Source organism: Rhea americana, unplaced genomic scaffold, assembly GCF_003343005.1.
Source record: "Rhea americana isolate MKP2758 unplaced genomic scaffold, rheAme1 scaffold_28, whole genome shotgun sequence".
NCBI lineage: Eukaryota > Metazoa > Chordata > Aves > Rheiformes > Rheidae > Rhea > Rhea americana.
The window spans coordinates 1,669,359-1,696,672 of NW_028186401.1; the positions used below are offsets into that span (position 1 = coordinate 1,669,359).

General features: G+C 38.5%; 2 protein-coding genes across 7 annotated transcripts in view; one reads left to right on the forward strand and one right to left on the reverse strand.

The window, feature by feature from the left end:
* Window positions 1-111: 111 nt before the first annotated feature.
* Window positions 112-16,635, reverse strand: PGPEP1L (pyroglutamyl-peptidase I like). 6 transcript variants are annotated; one of them, XM_085308626.1, is made up of 7 exons: window positions 16,333-16,500; window positions 14,506-14,579; window positions 10,885-11,054; window positions 9,045-9,097; window positions 2,238-2,354; window positions 1,520-1,746; window positions 112-503 (listed from the first exon to the last, which is right to left on the reverse strand). In XM_085308626.1, exons 3-7 carry the CDS (start codon window positions 10,925-10,927, stop codon window positions 317-319), a joined length of 627 nt encoding a protein of 208 aa, XP_085164752.1. In that variant the 5' UTR covers window positions 10,928-11,054; window positions 14,506-14,579; window positions 16,333-16,500; the 3' UTR covers window positions 112-316. The 6 variants fall into 6 exon arrangements, with proteins under 6 accessions (XP_085164752.1, XP_085164754.1, XP_085164753.1 ...); XM_085308628.1 differs by lacking the exon at window positions 16,333-16,500 and adding an exon at window positions 13,373-13,471 and having other exon boundaries at window positions 14,506-15,716; XM_085308627.1 differs by lacking the exon at window positions 16,333-16,500 and adding an exon at window positions 13,369-13,471 and having other exon boundaries at window positions 14,506-15,716.
* The window catches only part of LOC146593779 (protein FAM169B-like), an 89,643-nt gene continuing 78,502 nt past the window's right edge, over window positions 16,174-27,314 (forward strand). The window contains 1 exon segment of the mRNA XM_085308623.1: window positions 16,174-16,233. Within this exon segment, the coding sequence (XP_085164749.1) occupies window positions 16,197-16,233 (37 nt within the window). The 5' untranslated portion in view covers window positions 16,174-16,196.

A 27,314-nucleotide genomic window follows, 5' to 3' on the forward strand; every position in this document is an offset into this window, starting at 1 on the left:
CATTTTTTTTTTTTTTTTTTTTTTGCTTTTTAAAGATTTTAGAAAATGTACAACATAATTCAAGTCTAATTTCATATGCCTTCTTAAATATGAAGCAACGATATTTTATCATTTTTAGTAGTGCAAACTGTCAATCATTTGCTTTATTCTCAAGCTTTTTACACTAGAGAGAGATGTAAACAGTTGTTTGCTTTATGTAAGAAGATTTCACTGAAAATAACATAACATAAAATCCTTTTATCTAAGTAAGGGTTTTAAATAATCTTCAGAGATACTTTGTTTAAAATATAAGGAATTGTATCCTAAGAAATATTAGTTACTTCTCTAAATGAACTTTCTTACTCTCTTCTACACACTGTTTTAACATTTCTAAGATAATTATCTGTAATGCTTTTCCTAGAAAGTCTGCCGTTACCCATTTGGATAATGGAGGTACATGGATGAAAGCTGCTCTTCCATTGCCATAATACAGAGAAGTGTAATAAGTGTAATCACAGATGTACCTGCAGTACACAACAGAAAAACAGAAACCTGCATTAAGGAAAAGTAAACCTGATTAAATTTAAATATACTTTAAGTAGCCAAACCAGATCTGATTAAGGAAATTATTAGAAACTTATTTGCTTAGTGAATAAAGGAATTGCAGAAATAAAACAAGTTAGAGAATCAAATATTCTTTATCTGATGGTTTGGTTTCCCAGACACCTACCCAGAAGGAATTAAATAAAAAATCACAGTATATGCAATCTTTTTTAGGCTTCTGTAAGCTAAGTCAGAGGAGAAAATTAGTGCAGCCCACTGGAACTATATCCATGCCATTATAATGGATTAATTAAAGGTTTTGTGGGGGTCATTCTATATCAACTTTTTTAATTTGGAGACCCAAATCCTGAAAATAAAGGTTAAGATTAGCTGATTTATTTTTTATAGGTCTTTTTCTGTTTTCTTTGCTTTCTTTTTAAAGGAAGACTACCTTACAAGAAAAACACTTCAGTACCACCAAGAACACCTAATGAGATCACAGACATCTTTCTAAAGGTGTCTGTAATTGCTCTTCTGTGTTGTTGTTGTTGTTGTTCTGTTTAGGTATTTATGTTTTGTATCCCTCCCAGTTGGGAAAAATAGAATAGATTAAAACCTGCTACTACTCAGTATTCCTTTCAGACTACTGAAAGGAATACTTTCAGTATTCCTGAAATTCTGAAACAATTCCAGTAGACCTGCACTACAGGAGGTCTACTGGAGTTGCTAATCATAGGGTGTGCTATGTTGAAACTTGTTTCTTCTGGAATTCACACATCTGTGGAAAAACATCTACAAGCTGCAATTTTTTGAAAGAAAACTTCTTTACATAAAATTTAAGTTTGTCCCAATTTYATGCTGGTGCCCCTCTGAAGATTAAGCTTTAAAGTGATTTCGGTTTAAAGCTTTAAAGTCATTGTAAAGATCTTTCAAAGTGAAATTAACTGATAGAATTACTTCTAGTTTTACTGTGAGATTCTTGATATGGAATGTTTACCTTCCTGCATCTCTGGAAAAGATTATATCAATCCCTTCCACTGAATTGTTTTTCCAGATAGTCTTCATATTAATTGTAGATTCAATCTTTTCCGGACCATCTAGCATGCAACAGCCACCTTCTGGGTGAAAACCACAAGCATCCATCTCTTGGTAGCCTTTGTTCTTCCCACACTGCTCAAGGATGATTGCYTTGGTGGATGAAGCCAGCCCAACATGAACAGTAAGCTTTTTTTCCCACCAGAGTGAATAACAGGAAATTAAAAGAGAGAAATGTTTTTAAAAATATGTAATGCAATAGTGCCAAGCATTATGTGAAATACTAGCTTCAAGGTAGGGAGTCTTGCTGTAGCTCATACCTAAAGAGAACTTTGATAACAGATTATAAATGAGAGCAAAATAGTACTTCAGTTTGTTTTTGTTGTGTCTAGTTAGCTCAGGACTTCAGAGCTACAGTACCTTTTTCACAATTCATGGCTGATCTTTTTCTTTGTTCTGCATGCAATTATGCTATTAAAATGGCACAAGGTTAAAACAGCATGCTAATTATTGTGTGCTCTGATTTCAACTTGAAACCTTTATCACAGTTTTAATAGTCACTTCACAGAGTTGTCTTGATGTACATCTTGTGCAATACTCCTTTGGAGATCTTTTTAAAGATCCTTTCAGTGTTATTCAGAAATGAAGAAGAAAATTTGTCTAACTGTGTAATTACTCACCAGTGGCTGAAGAGTTGTCCATATCTTGAAGACTCTCTCCTTTACTTTTTGATAAACCACTGGCAGCTGCATAATACGGAGATCTATGTTTTTACCAAGGCCTTGCTTGGACAGCTCCTATATAAAAAAGCAGCACAGACTTGCAAGAGCACTGGATTTCTCAGACTGTGATGAAGAAACCAGACTTTTATCTAACTGTGAAAACACATGAAAGAGTGATGTAATGCTGCCTATCCCTATAGTTTGCAAACATTGATCTGCAGTGAAATCCAGTTGTGTTGTTGTATCTCTCCTTTTTTTAATTGAAAGAAACTATAATGTGCTAAATACTTTTCTAATGTCACTTCCATGTAAGCCGCTGTATTTTCCAAAGAGATGCTCAGTCTCCAATAGGTGGAATTGGTTTATGTAATTCTTATTGCTTAGAGACTGGTCCATGGGGAACCACAAATAAACCAGGATGTTTTAGTAAAGGTTCACACTGAAAACACAATCTTTGATATAGGTAAGAACTGTTCTTCTAAAAGACCTAGGAGTTAAAGCTGTGCTTCTGAAGAGACACAAATGAGGGAGAATTCACATTAGTTGTCTACTCAAGCAGCATGCAATATTCTGGCTTGATATAGTCCACGTTGCCTCTGCTAGAGATGACCCTGTCAACATGAGGAAGGTCACATTTAGAATGGATTTACTTTCCTTCTGGTCTTGAATATGTTTCTCTTATAAAACAAGGAAAAGCCAGCTTTTGGGATGAGATTTCTCTGTCATATATGTAGAGCTGAAGTTCCACAAGTGGCCTTTTCCCAAAGGAAACAAAAGCTATGCCCAGGATTGAGGTGAGAGAAACAAAGGCATCCTTTAAAGCAAGATACTGGCCAGATGGTTAGCAGATGTTCTGGAGAATTGTCAAGGACGAACGCAGAAATGACTTGAAAATATTTTGTCACTGGAATAGGCCTAATGAACTAGATTTCTAAGCAGAAAGCATGCAATGTCAGGATGCAGAAGGAATACATCTGAAGTAGAAAGGTTTGTCCTAGAAAAGTTAGATGTTGCAAGAAAATCCCTATTGCATATAGGTAAATAGACCACTACCAGCGGAGTACACATGAAGCTTCTGAGGAGGAGAGACAGCAAGATGTCTGCAGCAGAGGTAGCAGATTGGGCCAAGAAACCTGTAACTCTTTTTTTTCTTTAATGTCATTGTCTTCTCAAGCTTTCATTTCTCAATAGTGAAGATTGTGTGGATGGGGCCCACAGTTCTATGCTGTGTTAACTGGGAAGTTTGCCCTTCAACACTGGCTTCCTATATAAACTGGTCCAATTTTCTTGTCAGCGGAAACATTGATTAGCTGTGCTCAATAAACTATTTGACACAAGCAAGGAAACAATGCCTGCAGGGAAGTAAACACATTTAGAGAACACTGCCAGTCTTTTTTCCTCTGGGCACTGACAGTCTTTGAGAGGCCATTGCATCATCTTGCTGAAGAATGCAGCACTCTCTTAGCTTCCAAAAAGAAAACCCCAGCTGTTCCACAATTAGCATTTTATTTTCTAAAATATTTTTAATTTTAACATTTAATGAGATTCTTCCTTCTGAATTGTAAAGCTTGGAGAACTTGACCAGCTGCAACTTTGTTGCAGAATGTGGGATCCAAAGGAAGGGCAGTTAGAGTTGTCAGGCTGTTCCCTTGTGCTCTCTGAATTGACATAGCCAAGTCCATTCCTGCTATTGCTATTTGTCAAAGGAGAAACATCCAGGGACATGCTTTGTGCAGGACAAAAACAGAAACTGGTCAATAGAAAAGTGCTGAGAATTTGTGTTAAAGGAAGATAAAATTTGCTACATCCTAAGTAATTCCAGCATGTTATCAATAAAGTACATTACTTTGGTCTCTAAGAACCCTAACCATGGACATGTACCCCATTAGATCAGATAATAGGCAAACGCAAAATAAACAAATAAGTTGCTACTTGTCTCAAGTAACTCTCAGCCTTAACCAAAACCATTTTAGCATCCAAAATAAGAGACTGAAGATGGATAAAGATGACTGTACCTGAAAACAAAGAGCTGACACTGGTGAGTTTATTCAGTTAATACTGAATAAACAAGTGTCTCTTTTGTAGTTGAAATGGCAAAGGAGATTTTAAAAGAGGACAAAGGTTTTGGAGAATGTTTTTAATGGGAAAACTGGTTCAAAAGTCATAGTCCTGGTTCATCAGATTTCTGGCCCATGTTCTTATGTAATTCTCTTCAAAGAAGAGTGATTGGGATAAAAAAGTTGAGCTCAGGTGCTGTGGTTATATATTACGTAAAGTATTACAAGCATCTTGAACTTCTAGAAAACTCCAGAAACCTTTGCTGAGTTTGTAAGATTTGATTGACAGGAAGTTCTTTTTTTCTGCATGTGTTATTTTTTGAACTTCATTCGAAAAAGGCTTGTGTTGATGCTGAAAGAAGAAAAATGAAAGTATCGGTTGACCCAGACCCTGCAAGTATGTTGCAAAGCAAAGTTTATTTTAAATCCCGCAGATACATTTTTAAAGCTTTTTTAAAGAAAGTAAGAAAGCTTCAGAACAGAAATGCAGGAACTAAACAGCAATATCACCTTGGTTTCACAGAAGATGAAACTAAAGCAGAGAAAGATTAAATGACAAATTTCCAAGGACCACATGGTCACTGGTAGGATGAAAAATTGCACACAGAGATCTGATCCTCATCTCCTGCTAGCAAATGTAGTTCCCAGAAGTAGTTAGAAATGTAACTTGTTCTTTGCACCAACAGTTTAATTACTATGAAAGTTACCACTTGACTTACATTTGTATCCTATTAGCTGGAGACTTTGACCTTGATGGTAGATTGCCCTGATAGGATATTTAGCTACCAAGTGCCAGACACAGAAGCCTCTGGAGGAGACAAAGACACAGCATCAGATCAAGGGTTATTAGGTGGGATCATCAATCTGTAATAGCAAATAAATAATTCAAAGGATTCACGAGGGTCCCATGAGGTGCTGAAGTGCTAACACATCACAGTGCCTCAGTGTGATCTGTCAGCAAATGCAGAGTATTCTTTWGTGCTGTTTTCCTTGAAAGAGAGAATGCTCTGCATTTCAGGAGTTAAAAGGTGCTGCTAGTGAAGTTTTTGTGCATATTTTAGGAGGGTATTTCAGGTGAATGGAGTTATGGAAACCATGAAAAACTTAGTGAGACAGACTTCTGGAAGAGAAGCTGTCTTTGTAATGCTAGACAATCATGTTGGGCCGTGTGAGCGTGTCTATAAAAACTCTGAAGCTTTTCTCAATGACCCTGAATTGACAGGTTCATCTGTGCTTTCAGTTCCTTTTGATTATCCTTTTCCGTAAACTCTCAATTGGGGTACTTACTCAAGAATGAGGAATCTCTGCATGTGATGCTGATGGATGCCTTGGGATGCCTTGTGCGTGAATCATCTTGTGCTGTGATGAGAACTTGGATTCATGCAAACACAACAGATGCTCTTCACATGCTCTGAATATTTTATTTGCATATTATAAGACAGGCAATGAAGAACAGTGTGTTGCTATGTAGTATCAATAAGAAATTCAAAAATCCAGGACAATAACTCTTTCTAAACCAGGGGTCAAAAATTTGGAGAATCATGTTAGTATTTATCATCTGAGTCCTTGGGATGTTAAGAAATAGAAATTGATGTATCCACCAAAAGCAGAGTAGTAATTAATTAAGTTGTAAGAGAAACAGTATCCCACAACTAATTTTCTGAGAGCCCAATGAAAAGCATGGAAGTGATGGAATAGGCTGTGCTGGGCTCACTGGATGGAACTCTGATCCCTTCTGCAGCAAGAAGAGAGGTTCAGGAAAACTGCTGACCTCATCAGAGGGCAGAGTGCAAGAGCTGCCAGCCTGGTGGAGAGAAGCTGGCAATAGGGACCTTAAGGAAGCAGATCTGTGTAAGAGTGGGTACTGGCCACACAAGGAAAGCCATTGTTCTTGGGTCAAGAAGACTCCATTCCAAAAGGCATGAAAGATGCTTTGAGGATTAGGACTGTGGGACTGCTAATGCAGACTTTTACAGGATTTGGGACACTTCTGGTGCGAGGACTCTCCTGGGATGTGTATTCTTAATGTGTTTAGTACCAGTGTTAGAACACCTCTGTGACTGCCCTGGTATCGACCAGGGTTTTGATGCAAATCCAGTTCATCTTGAGGTAGTAGTTAGTGATGGTCTGGATAATGTTACATAAACATTAAGCCTTGGTAATCATGTTCAGTACCACTGGTCTGGCTGTTAAATACTTTCTTGATGAAGAGTTTGAGTGTACTCTTCCATGGTTCTCAGAAAAGAGACTCAGCAGGAGGACTTCATGTCACTTTAACGATCCATGCAGGAACCTCAAGCCAAGTCAGGATTATTTCCAGATGTAAGTATGAAATTTTTGCTATCTTTTATATATGTGTAGAAACTTCCTGAAGACCATAGGGCTACTCATGCAAACAATGCCAATGGAACAATAGCATTAGATTGTTATTTAGCACAGCCAGGCCTATCAAAGTTACTTTCTGATTTGCAGCAGATTTCCCTGAATTGTCTGGATAAACCACTTTTCACAGGGAATAAGTAACCAAAGCAGCATCACCAGCATGAATACAAATTAATTCCATGCCCAGGGTGTTACATCAGAGGGAAATGGATTTGTTCTCCTCCAAACACAAGGACTAACATCTGTTTCATTATGGAATGCCATAGCCATTGTTATGTAACTTCCTGACATAGCTAAAGCACATGACGTTAGAAAAAACTCATCTCATTAGTGCATTTTAGCTTCAGGTTGTTTTGCTTGTGGATAAAGAACATGCTTTATTTTCAACCAGAAGATGGTATGGCATCCAAAATTAGAACCAGTCAGGAGATAATGAGAAGGAACATTTTCAACTGACAAATATTCGTGGTTTAGGGCACATGTCAAGTGGGAGTTGAGATAATTTATGGGTCTTCTGGGATGACTGGGGTGTGGAAAGGTATAACGGAAGTATTTTTGTCTCTTGTTAGCCTACAGGGATACCATCCCTCATGACTTCGAGTAGGTAATGGATTTATTCTTCCAAGCCCAAATGGCACTCACCATCCCCCACCCAATGATACTAGCATAAAAAATCTTTATGGGGTGGTGGAGTAACTATAGCTTTGGTCTTTGGAAAAATTTACCAACTCCTTGTTTTTCAATAGTCTTGGCTTGACTGCGCTTTGTTTTCAAGTCAGATTTTCAGTAGTTGTCACTAAAATTTGTAGTACAGTTAGGTCCTGTAGGGTCATCACCTCTCTATCATTACTAATTGTTTCTTAAAGCTGCCTTTTTCATTCCAGTGTCCAAACGGATTTAAATATTTATAGGCTTGTATCAGCTTCCTTCATAGACCATAGTCTCCTTAGGTTCTTTTCAATTTTTTGCTTTCCATTTTCACCAACATTCTCTGCTGTTTCTTGCAGATATTGGACCAGTCTTCTAATCCAGTTTTACTATTGTGAGTGTTCTTCAGCTTCTTTCAGATTTCATTTTGTACTTTGGAATTGATAACTTAAGAGCATCTTTCATATAAGTTCTTAACTGTACTCATAAATACCTTATAAGAGTAACAGAACCAAGGAATGGCCATCGTCTGTGCTAGAAAGTCTCAGAAATTGTATTGAATGCAACCTGCATGCGACTTGTACACATGCTCAACAAATCGCTGCAGCTGTTCCTACTATTTAAACATATGCGCTATGACCTTTCCCACTTCAGATTGATCTATAGTATTAAAATACCAACTGGCAAATTATTTCATTGTAACAGACATTCTTACATACATAGGTATTTTTTTTTGCAAGATATAATTAAAAAGAGAGAAGTTGCATAAATTAATTTAGTTAATTTTTAAAAAACAAGCAATCTTGTTCCTGAATAAAAATCTACAATTTACTGATCTACTTGTGAAAATTTCTGGTGTGGGCCAGGAAATATGAATTCACACAAATATTAATTTGAAGATAAACAAAGAATTGTAACAGAAAGGTTTATGCTGAAAGCTAGGAATCCAAATCATGTCTTTGTATGACCCAGGTTAATTTCTTCTAATATATATATTCAGGAAATAAGCGGGAATTTTCAAGACTGCATCCCATGCATGGTTTTATTTATATATATTTATATATATATATTACGTATTTATACACACATGCACATGCACACGCACGTGGTTGCTGTTGAAAGAGTCAAGATACGTGGAGGGAGAAGAAATACCTGAATGACTTTGTTTTCTATTTTAATTGTAGACTTCACTGTCACTTGAAAGTGAAAGGTAAAACCGAGATATGAAGGCAGACTTAGACCTGACATGCTTTCAGTTATGTGTTCCAGAAGTAGGCAATAAAAACTCCATAGGCTATGCCTGTACAAAAAGGAAATCACTGTACATAGACATGGTAAAATGAATTGTAATATAGGATGATTAGTTTATGGGAGACAAGACACAATCTGTGGCATATTTACAGACATGGCACACTGGGAAAAAAAAAAGACTTTCTTCTTTTATCAAGAGTAATAGTTTGAGAAGTGCTTAAATCACTAAACATTCTTACAAATGAAACAATATATTTCATTTCTTAATTATCTTCCCTCCACAATGGAGAGTCTATTCCAAGAGGCATAGTTCTACTTAATGACACATAAGAAAGTAACTTTCTTGCAGGGAATGGAAAGTCCAGAAACAGTTTGTATTCAGATTTCCACAAAATAAAACAGCTCCCCCCCCCTTTTTAATGCTTACCTTCACTGCTTCCCAGCTAGAATTAACCAGGTATTGTCTAAAAGGACCAAAACCTGAAGACAAAGGAAAGTGCTTTTAAACTATGCTTGCAGTGCAATTGTAGATTAGATGCCTGACATGTATGCACTCCCATATTTGTTCTTTATCTTGGAATTTTTAGTTATAGAGTTGACTTCTTTTGACAGTATTTGGCCTTATAACACTTAAGGGAATGGTATGTCCTTTTTTTCATGTGTTTTAGTGTAAGAACTGCTCCTACAGTTTGTATACATGTGAAGGCTCCCTCACAGGAAAAGCCTAATTGAAATTGGTAAATGTTTTGGAGCCATTAGGACATATAAATAATGATTTGGGGATAGGCTCATCAGCTATAGAATCACCACTACAAAATAAATTGGTGTTATAACTATTCCCAGGTCACAGTCAGTGTATCATAGGCAGGTTTCTCATTGTTAAAGCTCAGGAGGATAAAGGCTTGTACATTTCATGAAAATTTTTAAAAGAATAAAACTTGATTTCATTTGTAATTTTTTTCCGCAATGAAATACATGCATTTCAGTGGTGGCCATAAGAAACTGTTCTGTGAAAACTGAAATGCTTACAGCAATTTGGAGAGCCAACTAGTTGAGTATTATTAGGCACCATATAATAAACTGGGCTCACTGCCAGCAGGTTTATATTATGAGCAGGTGAAAATGTGACAGAGGCATGCTGTGATAATATCTGTAATAGCTTAAAGATGCACTGGTGTGTCCAATGGGATACACTAGTCTAAAACTATTTGAACAAGTAGATTTCTGCACCTAAATAGCTGTATAAGAGGAGGAAAAAACTAATAATGTGCTAAGGAGTGTTCCCACCAAGAGCAAGGATGGTTAATGCCATAGAAGAGAGAGAACCAGGTTGTCAGCCTTTCAAGAGGTCAGCAAATGTCTCTTGCTCTCTCCTGCTTTCTCATTCAGTTCAACTGCAGTAATGTTTGCAGAGAGCCAGACTTGTTCTGCCCATCTTGGAGCTATTAAAAAAGGGGAGGGGGGTTAATTGAAAACAGCAAGATGCAAATCTCTTTGATGTAGCTTCAACCTCTACTATGTCCTCGGATGACCTGTAGTGGAAAATTATCCAGCAACTCACATGTCAAGGTATGTGTAATGATTGCCTTTAGATGAGCCAGTGGCAACAAGAGGAACAGCGAGTAGCAGCATTCCTTAAGAGTTTTAACCTTTTAAAGCTCAGAAGTTTCTAGCTGGTGGTTCTGCCACTGTGATTCAGCATTAGTTACGGCCAGCAAGAAAAACTCCGAATTTGGTCCCTTGGGATGCATGTTCAGGCATGTTCTTTCGATATATTTAACCGCCTAGTTTAGCAGTGATGAGGCAGCATCTCCTGTTTAAATTTCCCTTACCTTGCCATGAAACTGAGACCCTGAAATTTGCCATGTGTTGCTCTAATTCTGGACACTGACTGTGTGACATTGTGATGCAACCTGGTTTTCTTGCTTCAGAGCTCCTTTTGGTAAATTTTATCTAATACTAGCCTACACTGCCTTGAGCTACATGGTTTGGATTGGAGAGAACATCAACAAAGATTAAAACAAGGACAGAATGAACAACAAACCAAACTGGATGGTAATAAAGAGGGCAGAGTACAGTCTGTTTCCTCTGACATGCATCTGATTTTCTTAGGAAGGCACAGCAACAAGTTATTTTCCATTTGGAATTGTTAGTATGACCATTTGCTACTGTTTTTCCCTCTAGGGAACTGTTTATGACAAAGATCAAGCATGTGTGCATACCATGTCTAGCTAAAAGAAGAAGAAAATAAAAAATGAAAATCTTACCAGTTACAACCACAGTGTTGGAATTTGAATCCATGAAATCCATGCTTCAGAATGTGATTTCTGGTCGTCTTTCAGTTCCCAACAACAGTATTATAGTTCATGCATCTTTGGCAAACTTCCTCATTTGGGGCTCCCTTTTTTCTTCAAACTGTTCTGGAACATCCAAGTTTCTATTGGAGGAAGAAAAAGTTTTCATAAAACAGATGTGTCTGGATTCACATGACAGAGATGATCTGTGATTCATGTAACTCTTCCAAAGTGAAAATTGTTATGTCTCTGCATTAAGAATAGAAGTCTGACTGACTGGGACTGCCCAAAACTTTTTTTCATTCTTCACACATGCAATAGCATTTAAGAAGAACAGGAAAGGCTTAAAGAAACTTTTTGAAAAATATCCAGCAACATTTTGCCTCAGCAACCTGTTTCTACAAGCAAACAGAAAAATAAATGGATCGGTTTTATTATATGTCTATGGATATTCTGGTTTATTTTTAGCACAGTTGTAATTTACTTTAATCAAGATGAATTACTTAACTACAACAATGTATCTGTCAATTTCCATCACACTTAGACTTTTTTAATGACTTGAACACCAGGACAACTTTGCCATTTCTTGTCATAGCAGTTAGATAACTCATTAATTTTGAAGTTTATGTTATGCCTTTTATTAAAGAGGCTGAGTACCTTACACTTTTAAAAATAAACATAAATAAGAAAATGATATAATTTGCTAAAGTAAAACATTTACTTGGTAATATCCACAAATGCATAACACTGTTACAAAATGTCACTCAAACTTGCAAGGTCAAAGGAACTCTAGAAGCTGGGTTATAACTTGCTGTAACTGGTGAACTTAATAGCTAGTCTACCCTCATTAATTTGAAATGCAAGAACCAACAGGGGGCCTAAAATCAAAACATATGCACACTGTCACTGCCCAAAACAAAAGCATACAAAAGTCCTCTTGGAAATCATAACTATGTGGGCAGAGGGTTTTGCTGGGTCTTGTTTTGAGTAGGAAGTGTGTGAGAGAGAGGAGAAATAAACTAAGAATAGAAAGCCACTATATAGTCACAGGAGAGTTGGTAATTATGAGACCTTAAGAAAAAGTATCTGAAGAAATCTCTTGGATTGGGTGGCGGCTGAAAGAGTTTGGAGCTTATAAAATGTGTTTCTGTCATCAGAATTCTTCTGTGCTGAGAAAAAGGGGAACTGATACAGTCTTTTGAATAAAAAGGGCACCAATTCCACCATCTCTTTTTCCTCTAAGACAACGTACAAAAATTTAAATTTTACAAGCCACCAAGGCTGAGTTACTAGTACAGTAAACATAGAATGGTTTGCAGCTTTAAATAAGGCAAAACTTGCCACTGACATCAGTGAGTTTCATATAAAATTCTATAATTTTCATTGTCTTATGTCAATTAAGATTTTTACCAACGAATTTTTCCTATGTTATCAGCTAGTAAAACCTTTGCTGTCATACTGAACAGCATGATCACATAGCAGTCTTCTCAGAGTTATTTCAGATTTATACATTTTTTAAAAACCTTGAGAAATATTGTTAACTAAAAAAATCCAAGACTTGTCTTCTACAGGGTGAACAAAGCATCCATGAGGAATAAAACAAGAAAAAGGATTAAAGCAAAGCCTACATTTACCTTATTAGTTTCCTCCACAAGAAATTATGACACTGTTTTGTCTGGGAAATATAGCTACTTTATGGGTATACATGAAGGGTATTGCTTGAATGCTGTGAAATACTAGGTATTTTATTAAATACTCTTGTGTAGATACATGTACATTAGATCCATGCACCCTGAAACAAAAGACTTCATCCATTCAGATTGCAGTGCTGGTTTTCAGAGTTTTCATAATGGCAATAGAGAGCAGAAAAAATACAGACCAAGGAAGATTATCAGTATTTATTTTCACTATCCAGTAAGAAAAAGTTAATAGAATTTTTTAGGTGGGTGGGGAGGAGAAATACCCTAAACCACTATCTAATGACTCATCAGTTAAGTATTGTCTTCAGCAGTTAAGTTAGTTCCTAACCATGAATGCAAGATTGCTGATTTGATAGTAAAGATTTTGAGTCCTGTGATGTTACATACTTGTGCAAATGTGGGAGGAATGCTAATGGTTTGGACAAACCAGGAATCTGTAGTGTACTAACATGCATTTTTGCATTGACTTTGTGGATTGTTTATTTTCATGAGCGTTATATGTATGCTAATATGTCTGGAGGAATAATGCATATGTTGTAGCTATATGTACATTATTTATGTTAAATTTCTACAACAAGTGGGAAGAACAGATATAGTGGCTTCAAAAAAAGTCTGTTTCTGTTTAGGAAGTTCTTCAGAGAACTTTCTTCAGAGAAATGAAACCTTTTCCCTTTCCCTAACATTGCTTCAGCTAAAGTTGAAACTACTCTTGAAACTCTCAAGACAGTATGACTGTGGCTTTTATATTAGCACTTACATACGTGTATGTATGTCCATAATGGGATTCGAAAGTCACTGAATGTTTGAGGTCTCTGCAAATTCAGCTCATTATCCATAATTAAGAAACCAAGCCCTGGATACTTGAAGGCAAAACACAGACAAGGCAGACTCAGCTAAATTCTCTGTTTCTCTTCTTGCTGTACAGAAGTATAATTGGCATGGCATTCATCTTTAGGTAAAGAAGAAACTAAAAAATATCAATTATGAAAACCTTGATTATTGTCACAAACATTTTACTGTACGTTTGCCTGCTTTACAAGAAGAAAAAAAATTTTTGAACTGCTGAGTTAGAGAAAAATACCTTTTTGCAAATGCATGCTGATCATATTGCAGAACTACCAGAACACTGTTTGAATGGCTTTTTAGTATTGAAATTAACAAGAACTGGAATATGGCCCTTCATTTAGAAACAGCTCTTTAATTTTTACCTCTTTTATTATTACTTGCATGTAGATTTTTATTTCTTGTTATTGGCAGGCACTGACCAACTTGTTAAACTGTTAAGTGGAAATGTTTCATATATTCAAATTTTTATCTAAACTGTCCAACATTTAATGAGATGAGCGAAAAATCAAGCTTTTATGCCATTTAACATTAAACAATTACAGGACTTTAAATAAAAGTTTCAGAATCTGCCACTCTATCTTTCTTTTTCATTCTAATAAAAATAAATGATCCTCAGTAAAGACTGAAGATGGTCTTTAGGTAGATGGAATGCAATGTCACAAAACCAGATGTGACAAACATTTCAGTGTATAGTGTGCTGCACCCTATGGCCTCTTCTGTAACAAACCCCACTGAAATGAGAAATGGAAAAACATAACTGCAATCTCATTTAAGTTCTTTTGGCTAGACTGTGTTACGTGTTCCATTGTGTTGCCTCATTTATATTAGTTATTCTATAGTTGATAGTGTTGATAGAGAGCCAGTGCTTAGCAATAATGGAAAATACAAATTATGTATAAAATTAATGTAGGCAAGCTGCTGGCAAACTTGCCATTTCACTTCTAGAATTCTGGTAGTATTAATATAACTGTAATCAGTGTRCGAAGATACATTTCTTTTAAAATTTCAAATTCTGTATTACAGTTTAATAAAAGGAAAAAGTACTTACTTCAGCAGAAGCAGATGTAACCCACCATCAATGGGACACTTTTGTTTAGGCTTCATTTACCACTCATAAAAAGACTGCAAACAGGATACAAACAACTTGAGTAAATATTTTTTTTTTAGCTAATATGCAAAATAGCTAGCTAGGTCTAACAGACTCCTAAGCTAACCAGTATTATGCATATCACTCCTGATAAGAAAAATGTTGAGGCTTGGCTGGCTGTAAAGATTTCAGTTCAGCGGGGAAAGGCTGGTCCCTGCCATTCCTTAAAAGGATCTGATCAGCATTGCTGAATTGTTTTTTGATTTTCTGCTTTTTTTCTTACATCTTTTAAGTATCTTTTCTCTTGAAGCTAACTACTGCTATCCCAACAATGACACTTGTCTTTCATGGCTTTAGGTCATGTAGTTCCTTATAGCTTAACAACGTCCTCAGTGAAAATCAATTAACGTCATTGCTATATCAAATCAGGCCCTGGATCATGGACAGTCAAACCTCTGGGCTGAGTTACACATGTCACGCTTGGGAACCGGTGGCAGATACAGGATTTTAAGTGACTGCAAGAACGGGCCAAAAACCCGCTAATGTGCTGTAAAGAGTGTTTGTGTGGTACTTGCTTGAGAGTGTGACCATACAGGCTGGGCTTGCTTTGTTCAGAAGAGAAAATAAAATATAAATCTGCTTTACTAAGTTTTCTAAAGTACTTGAGAGGATTATCAACCTTACAAGAGTTTTCAGTCATTCTGCTTTTTGGCAGGGAACAGAGTGAATCCCAGGAATGCAACGTCCTTAAGTCACTTTCTCAAAATGTTGTCTCCACTTGACTGAAAACACTGGGGCTTTCAGGTATACAGGTGTATCGGCACTTTTTTCTTTTATGAAGACAAGCTGCTCTTTCCACATACTCAGCATCTTTTATTTTGATAATTGTGCCTGCTATTTTAGAAATAATTAAGCAATTGTACAACCTTAGAGTAAGAGGATGGCTCCCAGGGGTCAGAACACCTGGGCTCTATTTTCTACTTTTGAGAACTGTGTATTCTTTTAATCTTTGTACTTCCACTTTATGGTTTAAAATAACGAACAGCAGGCTGCTTGCCTGGGTTTTCCAAAGCCCCCATTCGTGTTGACAGCAATTGTTACAGTGCGTGGCTCAAGAGCGCTGCAAACATGCCATTTTTRTACTTATTCTCCCTTGTAAGCCTTCTGCCTCTGCCACCTGAGTTTAAAAGAAATGGTATTAGCTGTATGATGTTTTTGTCATTCTGGCCCTTTTCAATGGGCGCACACCTGAGTTTAGAATTAGAACTTCTGCCTGGAGTTAAGATAAAATTATTTGCTGAAGGCGACAGCCCCCATGGTGGAGCAGAGGGGCTGTCGGTGCTCAGGAACTGCTGCTCGGCTGCTTATCGTGACCTCCCCTGTTCTTTTGTTTCCCCAGCCGCCACGACGACCCTCCCGCCCTTTCCACAGCCGCTTTTCCTGTCAGCAAAATCCCGGTTCGGCGCGGAGCAGCCGTGGGCGCCCCCAACGGCTGCGCCCCCAACGGCTGCGCCCCCAACGGCTGCGCCCCCAACGGCTGCGCCCCCAACGGCTGCGCCCCCAACGGCTGCGCCCCCAACGGCTGCGCCCCCAACGGCTGCCTCAGGGATGCCCGGGGCGGGGCGGGCTCCCGAGCCCGCCCAGAGGACGTAATGGAGGCCGAGGGAGGAGGAGCCGGAGCCGCCGCTGGTAAGAGGGTGGGAAAGCACTCGCACACCGCCTCCTTCCCCCCTCTCCCTCCCAACCCGGCGAGGAGCCGCCAGCCGCTGTGCCCGCCGCTACCCTCACGCGCGGCGGCAGCTGCCCTGCTCGCTTCGCCTCCGTCTCCCTCGTCGTTGCTGGCACACAGCGGCCCCTCAGGCCGGGCCGGTTCGCTGCCGCGCAGCCCGCTGCGGCTGCCCGGGGGTGCCGGCTCCTGTGAGGAGCGGGGCGGGCGCCCGCCGCCTGCCACTGCGCCGCCCTGTAATGGCGGGCTCCCCGCGGCGCCCGCTTTCCAGAAGCTACCAGAGCGCGACGCGGAACGTAACGGGCCATTCCCGGAAAACTTGGCCCGGTCGCCTGTGGTCGGGGTTGCCGGAGCCTGGCTGTTGACTGCGCTGTGCYCCCGGGTGCTGTTTGTCACAGAATGGCTCCTCCCGAGGGAGGCACCTCTGGAGATGGGCCAGCCCAACCGCCCTGCTCGAAGCAGGCTTGACGGCAGCTGGTTGCTGTAGCTCTTGTCTCCCCTTTCCTAAGTGCGCAGGTAACTTTTCCACCCCAGATTTTAGGGTAGTCCAAACTTACTCTGAGGTAGAGAGGAACTGGCCCTTGATTCGTGTCAGCTTGGGTTCAGCAGCTGATGCTAGTAAAGGGGCTCATCTCCAAGCAGCTGTTTCTAGGGTGGATTTAGAGTTGTATCTGCAAAGATGATGGGTTTTTTGTTTTAATGGATAAGTATTTGAGAGCTCATAAGGAACAGAGGGAATATAGGGTAAAAATCTTTATATCTTTAAGTCTAAAGCTCAGGCTTCATCTTAAAAATGTCTTTGTCCAGAGTGAGCTAAAATGTAGTTTAACAGGGACAGAGGGAGCAATAAATTGGTTGCCTTTTGACCAGAAAAGAATAATTACTTGAATTGTTTTGGTGTAGAGAGGAGGTATAAAAATCTTCATTTCCTGCAGAGTATTTATCCTTTCTTTGGAAAGGGTATTTGCTAAAAATACTCCTTGGTGATCATGAGATGCCTGTAAAACAATAAATACATGCTCTCAGAAGATATATTTTAGGAAAAAGTTCACTCCTTATTTGCTTTCAGGAAAGTTAATTTACTGGTGTTTCTGGTGGTAGGCAAAGAGCTGCTCCAAGCAGAGGCCAGCAGGAGTAAATCAACCATTCAGTACATGGTGGAATTTCAGTGCTTTGAAAAGGATAGAAAGATAGATGTTAAGTTAGTAGTCAAACTACCACTCTCCCAACTCGTGGTGCTTGGCAAGGGATCCAGTTTTAGGACAGGTGGGTCTCATGCACACACACAGTAGTGGATTTCCAAGGGAGTCAGGTGTGCGTAGTGTTCCTGGTTTATATTTGACTAGGAGCACTTATTTGGATAAGGGCCCGTTTCATCACCTCAGTTACCTTTTACACTGCTTTCCCTCCTGCTCTGTTTTTGTACTCTTTCTTAATTTGTCACGCTAGCAGGTAAATGGAGAGAAAGTGAATTTATCTTCTGAAATGCATTTTAAGTTGCTGCCATTTATGTAAAGCACCTACTTCATCCCCTTCACTAAAATAATGATGTTGTTCATTAGTTCCTCTAGCTGCTCATGGCTAAATGCACTGTAGTCAGATTGCTCTGTTTTTTCCTTCCTATTAGGCACTTATGAAAGTCAAATGTTTATAGTAGTGTTTTGGGTTTTTTCCTTTGGAAGACTCTCAGTTCTGATGTTTTTAAATAAAATATCTCTAGATGAATGAGACTTTTTTGTGTGTGTCTAGGCAAGCACTGTATTGCTGGTATTTCAGGTACTCCGCTTTTCTTCTTTTCCACAGGACTTTTTTCATTGCACTGAAGTTGAGTGTTTAGAATAGTTCTCCCGTTCTCTTCCTCTTCTGGAACAGGTGTTGTTGTTTTTAGGTATTGTCTGAATTTTGGCTTTGTTATTTAACTGGGTATCCTTGTATTTAAAATAATTATCTGGCAATTGGCAATAGGTTGAATATACAGCCAACTTCAAAAGCGTATTGGAGCTAGCCCATAGCTCTTCTGATGCAAATGGTGCTTTTCAGTTTATGTCCTGTAATTGAGATGCTGCAACTCTACGTKTCCTTGAGGTCTACTCCTGTAACTGTCTTTCACAAAGCAAGATTGCTTATATGTGCAGGGTTTCTGAAGCTCCTGTATAGGTCCTATGCAAACTACTGTTGAGAAGCAGACCAGCCTCTGACCTAGCGTTTGGGATTCTTGTTTTAAATACAGCCTTGCCACAAGTTCTTTTTGATTTCAGAGCATTTTCAGAGTCAGATTTGTATGTGTTCACCATCTAGCAGCAAGGCTAGGAAGAACATTTCAATGATTTACAGCACTTATGAGACTCTGGAGTCTAAGAAATAATTAATTACCGGATGACAAACCTGTACATCTAATTTAACAATTGCAGTAATGGAGCCTTAAATTTCCATCTGCCTCTCTAGGAAACCTCTACCCTTCCACCACCCCCCCCAGCCATGTTAATCAGCTAAGTTTAAAAGCACGAGATCTGCAGCACAGTAGGTAGGAACTCAACATTCTGGTAGTATAGATACACATCATGATGTGGCCTCAAAATCTAGAGGAGGCTCCTCAAAGCTGTACTTCTTCATTACGGCTAGACTCTTACCTATGTGACGGGTAGAATTTTGCTCAGTGAGGAATGCACACCTCTAAGAACTAAGGGCTATAATAACCTCACTTTCCATGCCATATGCAAGGCATATTACTGTAACCTGGCTTTCTTTAGAGCATAAATACRTATTTATTTTAGAAGGAAAGCAGGAAACAAAATCCTTTTAAGCTACTTCCCTCAAAGGAAAAAGGACACTCCAAAACCCAGTAAACAAACCTGAGTCCTTTTCCATAATGAAACATTGCAGGGAACGTACTCCTTCCCTTGAAGGAGAGAGCATTAGAGAACAAACAACTCAAGAGGAAGGCTAGCTTATTTCCATTTTGAAGTGGGAGGTGTGCAGACGTTTGTGAGTATTGTATAAGAACCTGTGTAGAGCGGGCTAGTATGTATTTTCTGCTCTGTGTAATGGTGGCAAAACGAGAGTCCCAAGCACTTCTAGTGGCAGTTCACAGTTGTTGTATGTTGTCCTTGCAAAATGATTGGCATACCCCAGGTTGTACACATCCGAAGTAAACTGTGTCCAGCTTGGTTACTGAGAGGTCTGTGGATGCTTTAAAATGTTGTGTTTGTAACCTTTGAAGTTGCTGTCTGGTGACTGGTCTTTATAGTATTACTGACAACAGAAGGCAAATGGCTCTGCTGATGTAATTCTTGCTAGTCTTTCATTCCTGTGACGTACCACAGTTTCAGAATCTCAGAAAGTGCCTCTGTATTTTTCCTATGTAATGATTCCAAGCCAAACTAAATAAAAACATTTTATTTTATTCAGATTCCCATAGTGTCATGTGATGTTTTTGTAACGATTGCCTTGCAGCAGTTTCGGATAAGTGCATGTTTGGTAGCAATTTAAGACCAGCGTCCTTTTAAGTAATGCTTATTAGTACATAACAGATGCCATTTAGAAACATTATGCCTTTTAACAGGCTCTGCTTTTAGACTGCATGTTCTCATTCCAGGCAGACTGTGTATCAAGCAAGCTCAGAGGTATGCTGTCATTTATGCAAAGCCTAAGTCAAGTTTTCTGCTCTGAAGTCAAGCCATGTGTTTTTCCTTGTTTCTTCCATTCTGGTCATAGCTGCCTTGCTGTGTTCCTCCCCCAAGTCCTATCTTTGGCTGATTGTCAAACCATTACAATCAAAACCTTTTGCATATTTAACCACCAGCAGTGGTTTCCTTTGTCCTTACAGAAGAGTCTATGTAAACTGAATTTAAACAATCTCAGCTTTACTGTCAAGAGCATAGCAAACACAGAATTAGCCCTCTTCTGCCAGCCTGTCCTTCTCTACTTCTTGCTCCTCTCAAAAGAAAAAAGGAAAAAGGAAAYGCAGAGCCATGCTGATTTTGGAGCACCTTCAAAGACGAGCAGAATAGCTGAAACAATAAGACAGAGAGACAGCAGAGAGAGATGTTTACATATTTCTTCCACTACATGCAGCTGTTTGTTAAAGCAAGAAGTTCAAGACAGGCTAAGAGACTTGTGATAGCTAGTACAGGTGATGTATTAATTTGCAATCATACAATAAATCTAGCAATGTGGGAATTACTGTTTTCTTCCATTTTTTGCTAAAATTAATTTCCTTACTTTGATATCAATTTGGCTTTACAAACTGCTTCTTGAAAGTAATTTAGGTAAAGGCTGCTGGGCTTTGTTAGGCAGACTTATAAACCCTCCTAATGAGAGCAGTAGATATGTCAGAGATACAAAGCATTTTTGACTGAAATTATGGGGAATTTGAGACTGATTGATATACCTGAAAATCTGGCCACTTGTCTCTTCCTTTGCGGACTTTTCTCCTTTTTGAGTGAAAAATAGGGCTTTCAGGTACCTTTGCTGGGCCACACATACTGCTATAGTTTGTATGAAATGAAGATACGGGCAGCATGCAGCACCTGGGGCCTTAGGTTCCCCACACCAGTTTTGAATGATGATGGTAGTAGTGTAATATATTCAGTGTAATACTTGGAATGCTAGTCCTGATCCAAGCTGGTGAGGGTGAGTGTTTCAGCAATGATTTTAAAAGTTTCCTGGTCTTAAAATAGAGATATTTTCTAAAACCGTCCAGATTGGCAATCTTTCTGGCTTTCCCACTTGGGATGAAATCATCTTCATGTTAGACCATTTTCCAAACTCAGTTTTCCTTTCCTATCTTTTCCCTATTTCTTCTTTACAGGTGACATTGCTTTCCTCTTTTTCCTCTTTTCCCTTAATTTATGGAATGACTTTTAGCTAAAGTATCCTCCCTTTACCGAGAGTTGAATTAACTCTATCTACATTTGAACCTGTGATTCCTTAAAGCTTTGCTGTTGTTCAATAAATTCTTTCATATTCCATTCAAATTAGACATTTTGAATAAAAGAATATTTCTGTGATACAATCCATTGTCATTCTGGCCCTTCCATTTCTTCTTTGCTTAGATTCTGAGTCATACTCAGATTTCAGGTCAGGTCTGATCTGCCTTTTGCTGGCATTATATTTTAGTTACGGGTGTGATGAGGTGAGATGTAGCACTGACAAAGCTGTGCTGGGAGAAGCCCTTGATATGGATGCAGTTGTACAGGAAAAAGTCATTTTTGCCTGTATATTTTATTTGTTTCAGATGGAGGTAGACAAATAGTTAAAATGACAAAGTTAAGCGTTTTTCTTGCATATGCCGAATCCTCACCAAGATTACCACCACTGTCTAGGTAGAGTAATTGATAGTAGACTCTTCTAGGAACATTACAACCCATTTCTTGTTTGTATCAAAGAGAGAACATATTAAGAACTCAGTCTGATGGTCACAGGTTCAGAGGTATAAGCAGCAATCCCACTGAATCAATGAAATTTCCTTGAGGAAAACCTGATGCGAACAGGAACCTTAAAATCTTTGTTCATTACAGTCTCAAATTCTACTTCTCTTGAGGACTACATCTTTGAGTTATTCTGTAATCTCTTACCCTTCTTTTTTTGCATCTAAACTCTGAAAGAGAGAGTTAAATGTGCAGGAGTATCAATTCCTGATATGTGTTAGTTACAGCTGATAGCATTTCCCTAGTTTAAGAATATGTTACAGTTTTTATTTGTAAAGTCTCTTTCTGGGCTGTAATATCTCAGCTTTTTTCAATTACGGTAGGTTAGAACTTTGTGCAAAACGTGTCAGTCCAGATGTTGCATTCTGTCAATGATATGACAGGGGGTAGTCTGTTTGCACAGATTCATTTTAATTTATCTCTGCTATGAGTTGGCTGTGGCTTTATTTTTATAAACATAATGCTGCTAAAGATCCATCTGAGGACAAATATATAGATTTGGAAGCTGCTTGCTAAAACTTTTGATATGGGAGTAGTGCAGGTTAATGCCATTATGTGATCCCTTCAATGTTCACCCATTTTCTCAAATTGAAAGCATTTAATGTGGGTTCACCTAGATGAATTTGCAAAAAGAGCTAAATAATTAAATCAGTTATTTGGTTGCATCATGTGCTACTTTCCATTTCACAAGCCCCTGATTACTCTTCTGATTTTTGGAAAATAAATAGCACATGTGACTTATAGACCTAAGTCATAAGCCTTCAAAGCCTGTTGAATTGCCTGAAAATTGAAGCTGATTGACATTTTTCAGTATTAGGCTTTTCTAGTCTTTGCCAGTGCTCATCTACATTCTGCTAAGTATAGATGTATACTTACAGAATTTTTTTTCCTTCTTCCTAAGGTAGAATTAAAAGTGTATTAACAGGAGTTGGATGGCTAATATGATAGCTTCCTGCATTTGAGGTGCCTAACCTTTGGTCTGCCCTCCATTTGTTTGAGTGATAAAATTTGCAGTAATACATGTATAGCTGCAGTTGAACTCATGTACTTAAGCTGTTTGGTTTCTTAATTGGGAATAGGATTAGGATTATTTATTGTCTTTACACTTCTGCCTTCACTTACTGAATCTATAGCAGAAGCTTACTTGCTGTCAGAAACATGTATTTTGTCTTCTGAAGCTCTCCTCAGCATTTGAATTTGGATAGAATAATAAATAATACACGAATGATGTTTCTGGGTCAAAACCTGGAAGACCATTAATGCCAATCCATTTTTTTGTCCTGTGTTTCCAGAATGATTGTTCTGTTAGTAGTAGTGAAAAGTAATGCAGTAGGGAAGAACATTGTTTTCATTAATGATATACAGCATGTGGTTAAGGACTGCCTTGCCATGTTGGACAGATACCACACCACAGCATTTGCCCACTAGCTTCATTGCCACCACACATTGTTATGATGTTACTGAAGTTTCACTTACACTAGAACTTGTTTTTTTGACACATACTTGCTCAATTAAGTTCAGGATATGAGAGTCAGGTTCTGCATGTACTCCTGGGAACGTGCCAAAGACCTCTTCCTTCCTTTGAAAGGTTAAACAAATATGGTTGTCTAATGATAACCACATGCATAGTACTGTGCAAGCTCATTTAAAGGGAGAAAACTTGTTGTTAAGTGCTGCTCTTTAACACAAAGCTCCCATTCCTGTGAATGGAAAACCCTTTTTGTTATATGTATTCAATTTAGAAAATAATAAAATGTTACCATGTTACATGAGATAGTGCCTTTCTATCATAGGCACTGTCTCATGATTTTGCTGCCATAGTATGGCAGTGGCAGTCCACAGGGAAACAGAGAGCAATTTATGTTATATGACTTCTTTACCTTTTATATGGTGTGACTTCACAGGCACTGATCAGCAAAACGTAGTCACACCCGTTTGATGTGGTAGATGAGGCTCATACTTAACTGATAAGAAACCAGACAGAAAATGAAGTGATTTGTTGGGGGCCACAATCTTAGGAGTTCTGGTTTCAGTTGCGTGATTTAATTGCAAGAGCATTCCCACTAAATATTAACAGGATACGTAGTCTTTTTGTGTTGGTGTACATATGTTTGTTTCATATCACAAAGTGTTTTCAATTAAAAAAATGTTGAAAATACTTCTTAGACAGAAAAACTCCTGATACTGTCAGAAACACTTAACATCTGCTGAAGTTTTTTAAAATTGTGAAATACAAAGCCAACAAATAAATTAAACCAGCACTACCACCACAAGCATTAGCAATGGCAAAATTGACTGAAAATGACATTTGAAAGTTAAAAATGTTATGCTCTTTTTATTATGTTTTATTTCTGAGCCAGTCAAAATCACACAAGTATTTTTCCTTCTCTTGCAGGTAAATGAATGTAATAATGGTGTATGTTCTCACTGGCACAAAGATGCCCAGTCCAGATACAAATCACGTGGTGACTGATGGCTCTTATGTAAGGATATATTTCTTAATAGATGCACGTAGTATAATTCTCTTTGTAAAACAAGAAAAAAGTATTCCTAAGATAAATGATTAATTCACTTAAGACGTAACGCATTTTTCGTTCTTCAGCTGCAGTGAGGTTGATGTTTTTTGCTTTACAACCCGGCTGCATCCTAAATGCTCTCACAAGTTTCTGAAATACTCTTTCCAACAACTAACTCTTTCTTGGGAGTACCAGCAATACCTTAATGAATCTAAATCAACCCAACCATGTGTCTACTCTGAAATAGCTACATGACGAATTTCTGAGCTTAAGGAAATAACATTAATAAGCTACATATGAGTGCTGAAATAGAAAGTTCTTAAAAATAAAATAGATATAGAATGTTTAAGACATTGTGCATTGGGTTCATGATCAAAGGGGACTAAGTATATTGGCTGTACATACTAATTTGGAATCATAGAGTCAGTAAGGTTGGAAGGGGCCTCTGGAGATCATCTAGTCCAACCTCCCTGCTCAGCAGGGTCACCTAGAGCATGTTAGACGCGGTTGTATCCAGGCGGGCCTTGACTATCTCCAGAGAAGGAGACTCCACAACCTCTCTGGGCAACCTGGTCCAGTGCTCCGTCACCCTCACAGGGAAGAAATTCCCCCTCACGGTCAGGTGGAACTTCCTGTACTTCACTTTCTGCCCGTTGCCTCTTGTCCTGTCACCTGGGACAACTGAAAAGAATTTGTCCTCGTCCTCTTCACACACCGCCTTCAGGTACTTGTACACATTGATAAGATCCCCCCTCAGTCTTCTCTTCCCCAAATTTAAATGAATATTTAAAACATTTTTACGAAGAGACAGAATTGTTTACTTCAAGTTGTAATTGATTTGTCACATAGTGATGAAATAGTATATAGGTACTAAAATGAGTAGTCTAGCCAAAAAGAGCTTGAGGTATGTGATGGTGATTTAAGTTGCTATAGCATTTTATTCATGAGGTAAGTGTTTAATTATCTATGTTCTGTTTAAATTGTTTTTGTTAAGATACAGGTTTTTGGTTCAGAAAGTTGTGGAAAGATCCGCTGTCACAAAGGATCTTTAAAATATCTGGTTGGATTGAAGCATTTAATTTATCTTTGCACATTGCAGCAGTCTGTACTTGTGGAATTTCACATATGAATGTGTCCACCATGTGTTTTCTGTTGTACTGAGAATAAATTCTTTTGCCCATGGAAAATATTTCCTGCTTACTTCGACTGTTAGAATGAAATTCTTGCTGAATCTATAATGATGGGGGTCTATCTCTAGTTTACAAAAATCAAATTCTAGTTCAAGATGGAAAGTCGGCTTCTATTTTGTGATTGCATTTGTTAATTATTTACCTTATGCAGAACACAAGCATGCTAATCTGTTCTATCTGGATTCCTACATTTTAATCTGCCTTGGATCCTAAGTGAAGGAACATTGTGTGACATTTAGCTCCACAAGAAAGAATATTTGACCACTTTGTGAAACCACTATGAAATTCAACTGTCTGCTCTGGAGAAAATTAGGGCTAAAATAGCAATGAGTTTAGTAAAGAGCTGAACTGTGCACTTAAAGTATCATGACTGAAACAGGGAGCTTGATTTAGGCTGATTTGGCAGAGTTAAGTGATGTTTCAGGCTGAGGTACCTATAGGTGCTGAAATATCGTAAGTTGCATGGACACTGCCTGCCTGCTTGTGTAGCTGTTTATAGCTGCTTCCTTTCGCTTTAAAGATCAGATTCTTTGTGCAAATTGGTGGCATATCTCTAGAGTGAGAGGAGATGCACTTAACACTTGCTAGTCTGAGAATCGGGCCCAAACTACTCTATGGGAACAAAAGAGACCACAAACAGAATTACCATATTAGTTTGTGCTTTAAAATCCACTCTCTGTGCTTGAAATAGAAACGTGGCTATGCAGATATGTATTTTAATTCATTTGTTTATCTCTAGATAAGTTTTTTTCGATGGAGCTGCATATGCGTTCTCCTTCTTTAGTGTGAATTCAGCTGCCCTGTAAAAGACTGATACCTACCTGTGAGCCCTTTTTGGTCAGTGCTGCTGTAGAATCAGTCTATATGATGTCTTGACCTTGTTTACCAGCTTTGGCTATGTAAGATGGCAGCCACTTCAGCACGAATGTCTGGAATCCCTTTAATGCAGTAGGCCTCCCGTTCTAAATTTACTCTGCTTATGGTTTATGGTCCCTCCTCTGTGGCTGCAGCAAGAGGCCCCTTTTTTATGACTCACCCCTCCTGCCCCCCTTCTCTCCCTCCCTAGCTCCCTCCCTCCCTTCCCTGGCTGGTAACCCTTTGTGCACATTGCCTGTTTGAAAGAAGGGCTTGCTCTGTGTCTAGCTGCTTGGCTGCTACGGTATGCGCTTTTGTTACTGCTGCATAAGATGAAATTCAAATGAAATGCTGTAATTCAAATTAGGTTAAAAGGCTGTCCTTGGAACTTTGCAATTTTGGTATCCCAGGATGCTGTCAGGAGCCTCAGACTGAAGCACTCATAGGAAAACAGTGCTGCTTTCCTTTTAAAGCAAAGTCAACAAGTTATTTTGCAATTGATTGCGGAATGTTTATAACATCATATTAGCCAGCAATAATTATTGCTGTGAGTCAAAYGCCGAATAACAATAGTAATGGTTAAATTTTGTCAGTTTTTCTGTTTCCAGTTGTGGAAAATGAAAGAGACATATACAGCATAATAAATATTTCTTCCCTTTATACTGGGGAAAACTGGGAAGCACATTAGTTAACATAAAAAATTCAGACTAGCTCTGTGATCTCTCTCCTGCCCACTGCAGCTGAACAAGATTAGTGGTATGTGCATGTGTGTGCAGGTTTGGGGGGGATATTCACAAAGGCCAACCTTAGCGCAGCTAAGTTCCTGAGGATCCCGAAGGGCACCTGAAGTTAGACTTCTGCTCTCTGTTTTCCTAAAGGACCCTCTCTTTCTTCCTTACATACAGAAATACAGAGAGATTTGTTTTCTCTTTATGAGAAAAACATGGATTCCCCTTTACTGGAACATGGGCTGCTAACTCGCTTACGCATTTTCAGAGTATTGTACAGGGAAGGGAAGTTAAATGGAAGTGTGCAAATGTATTTTAGAAGAATA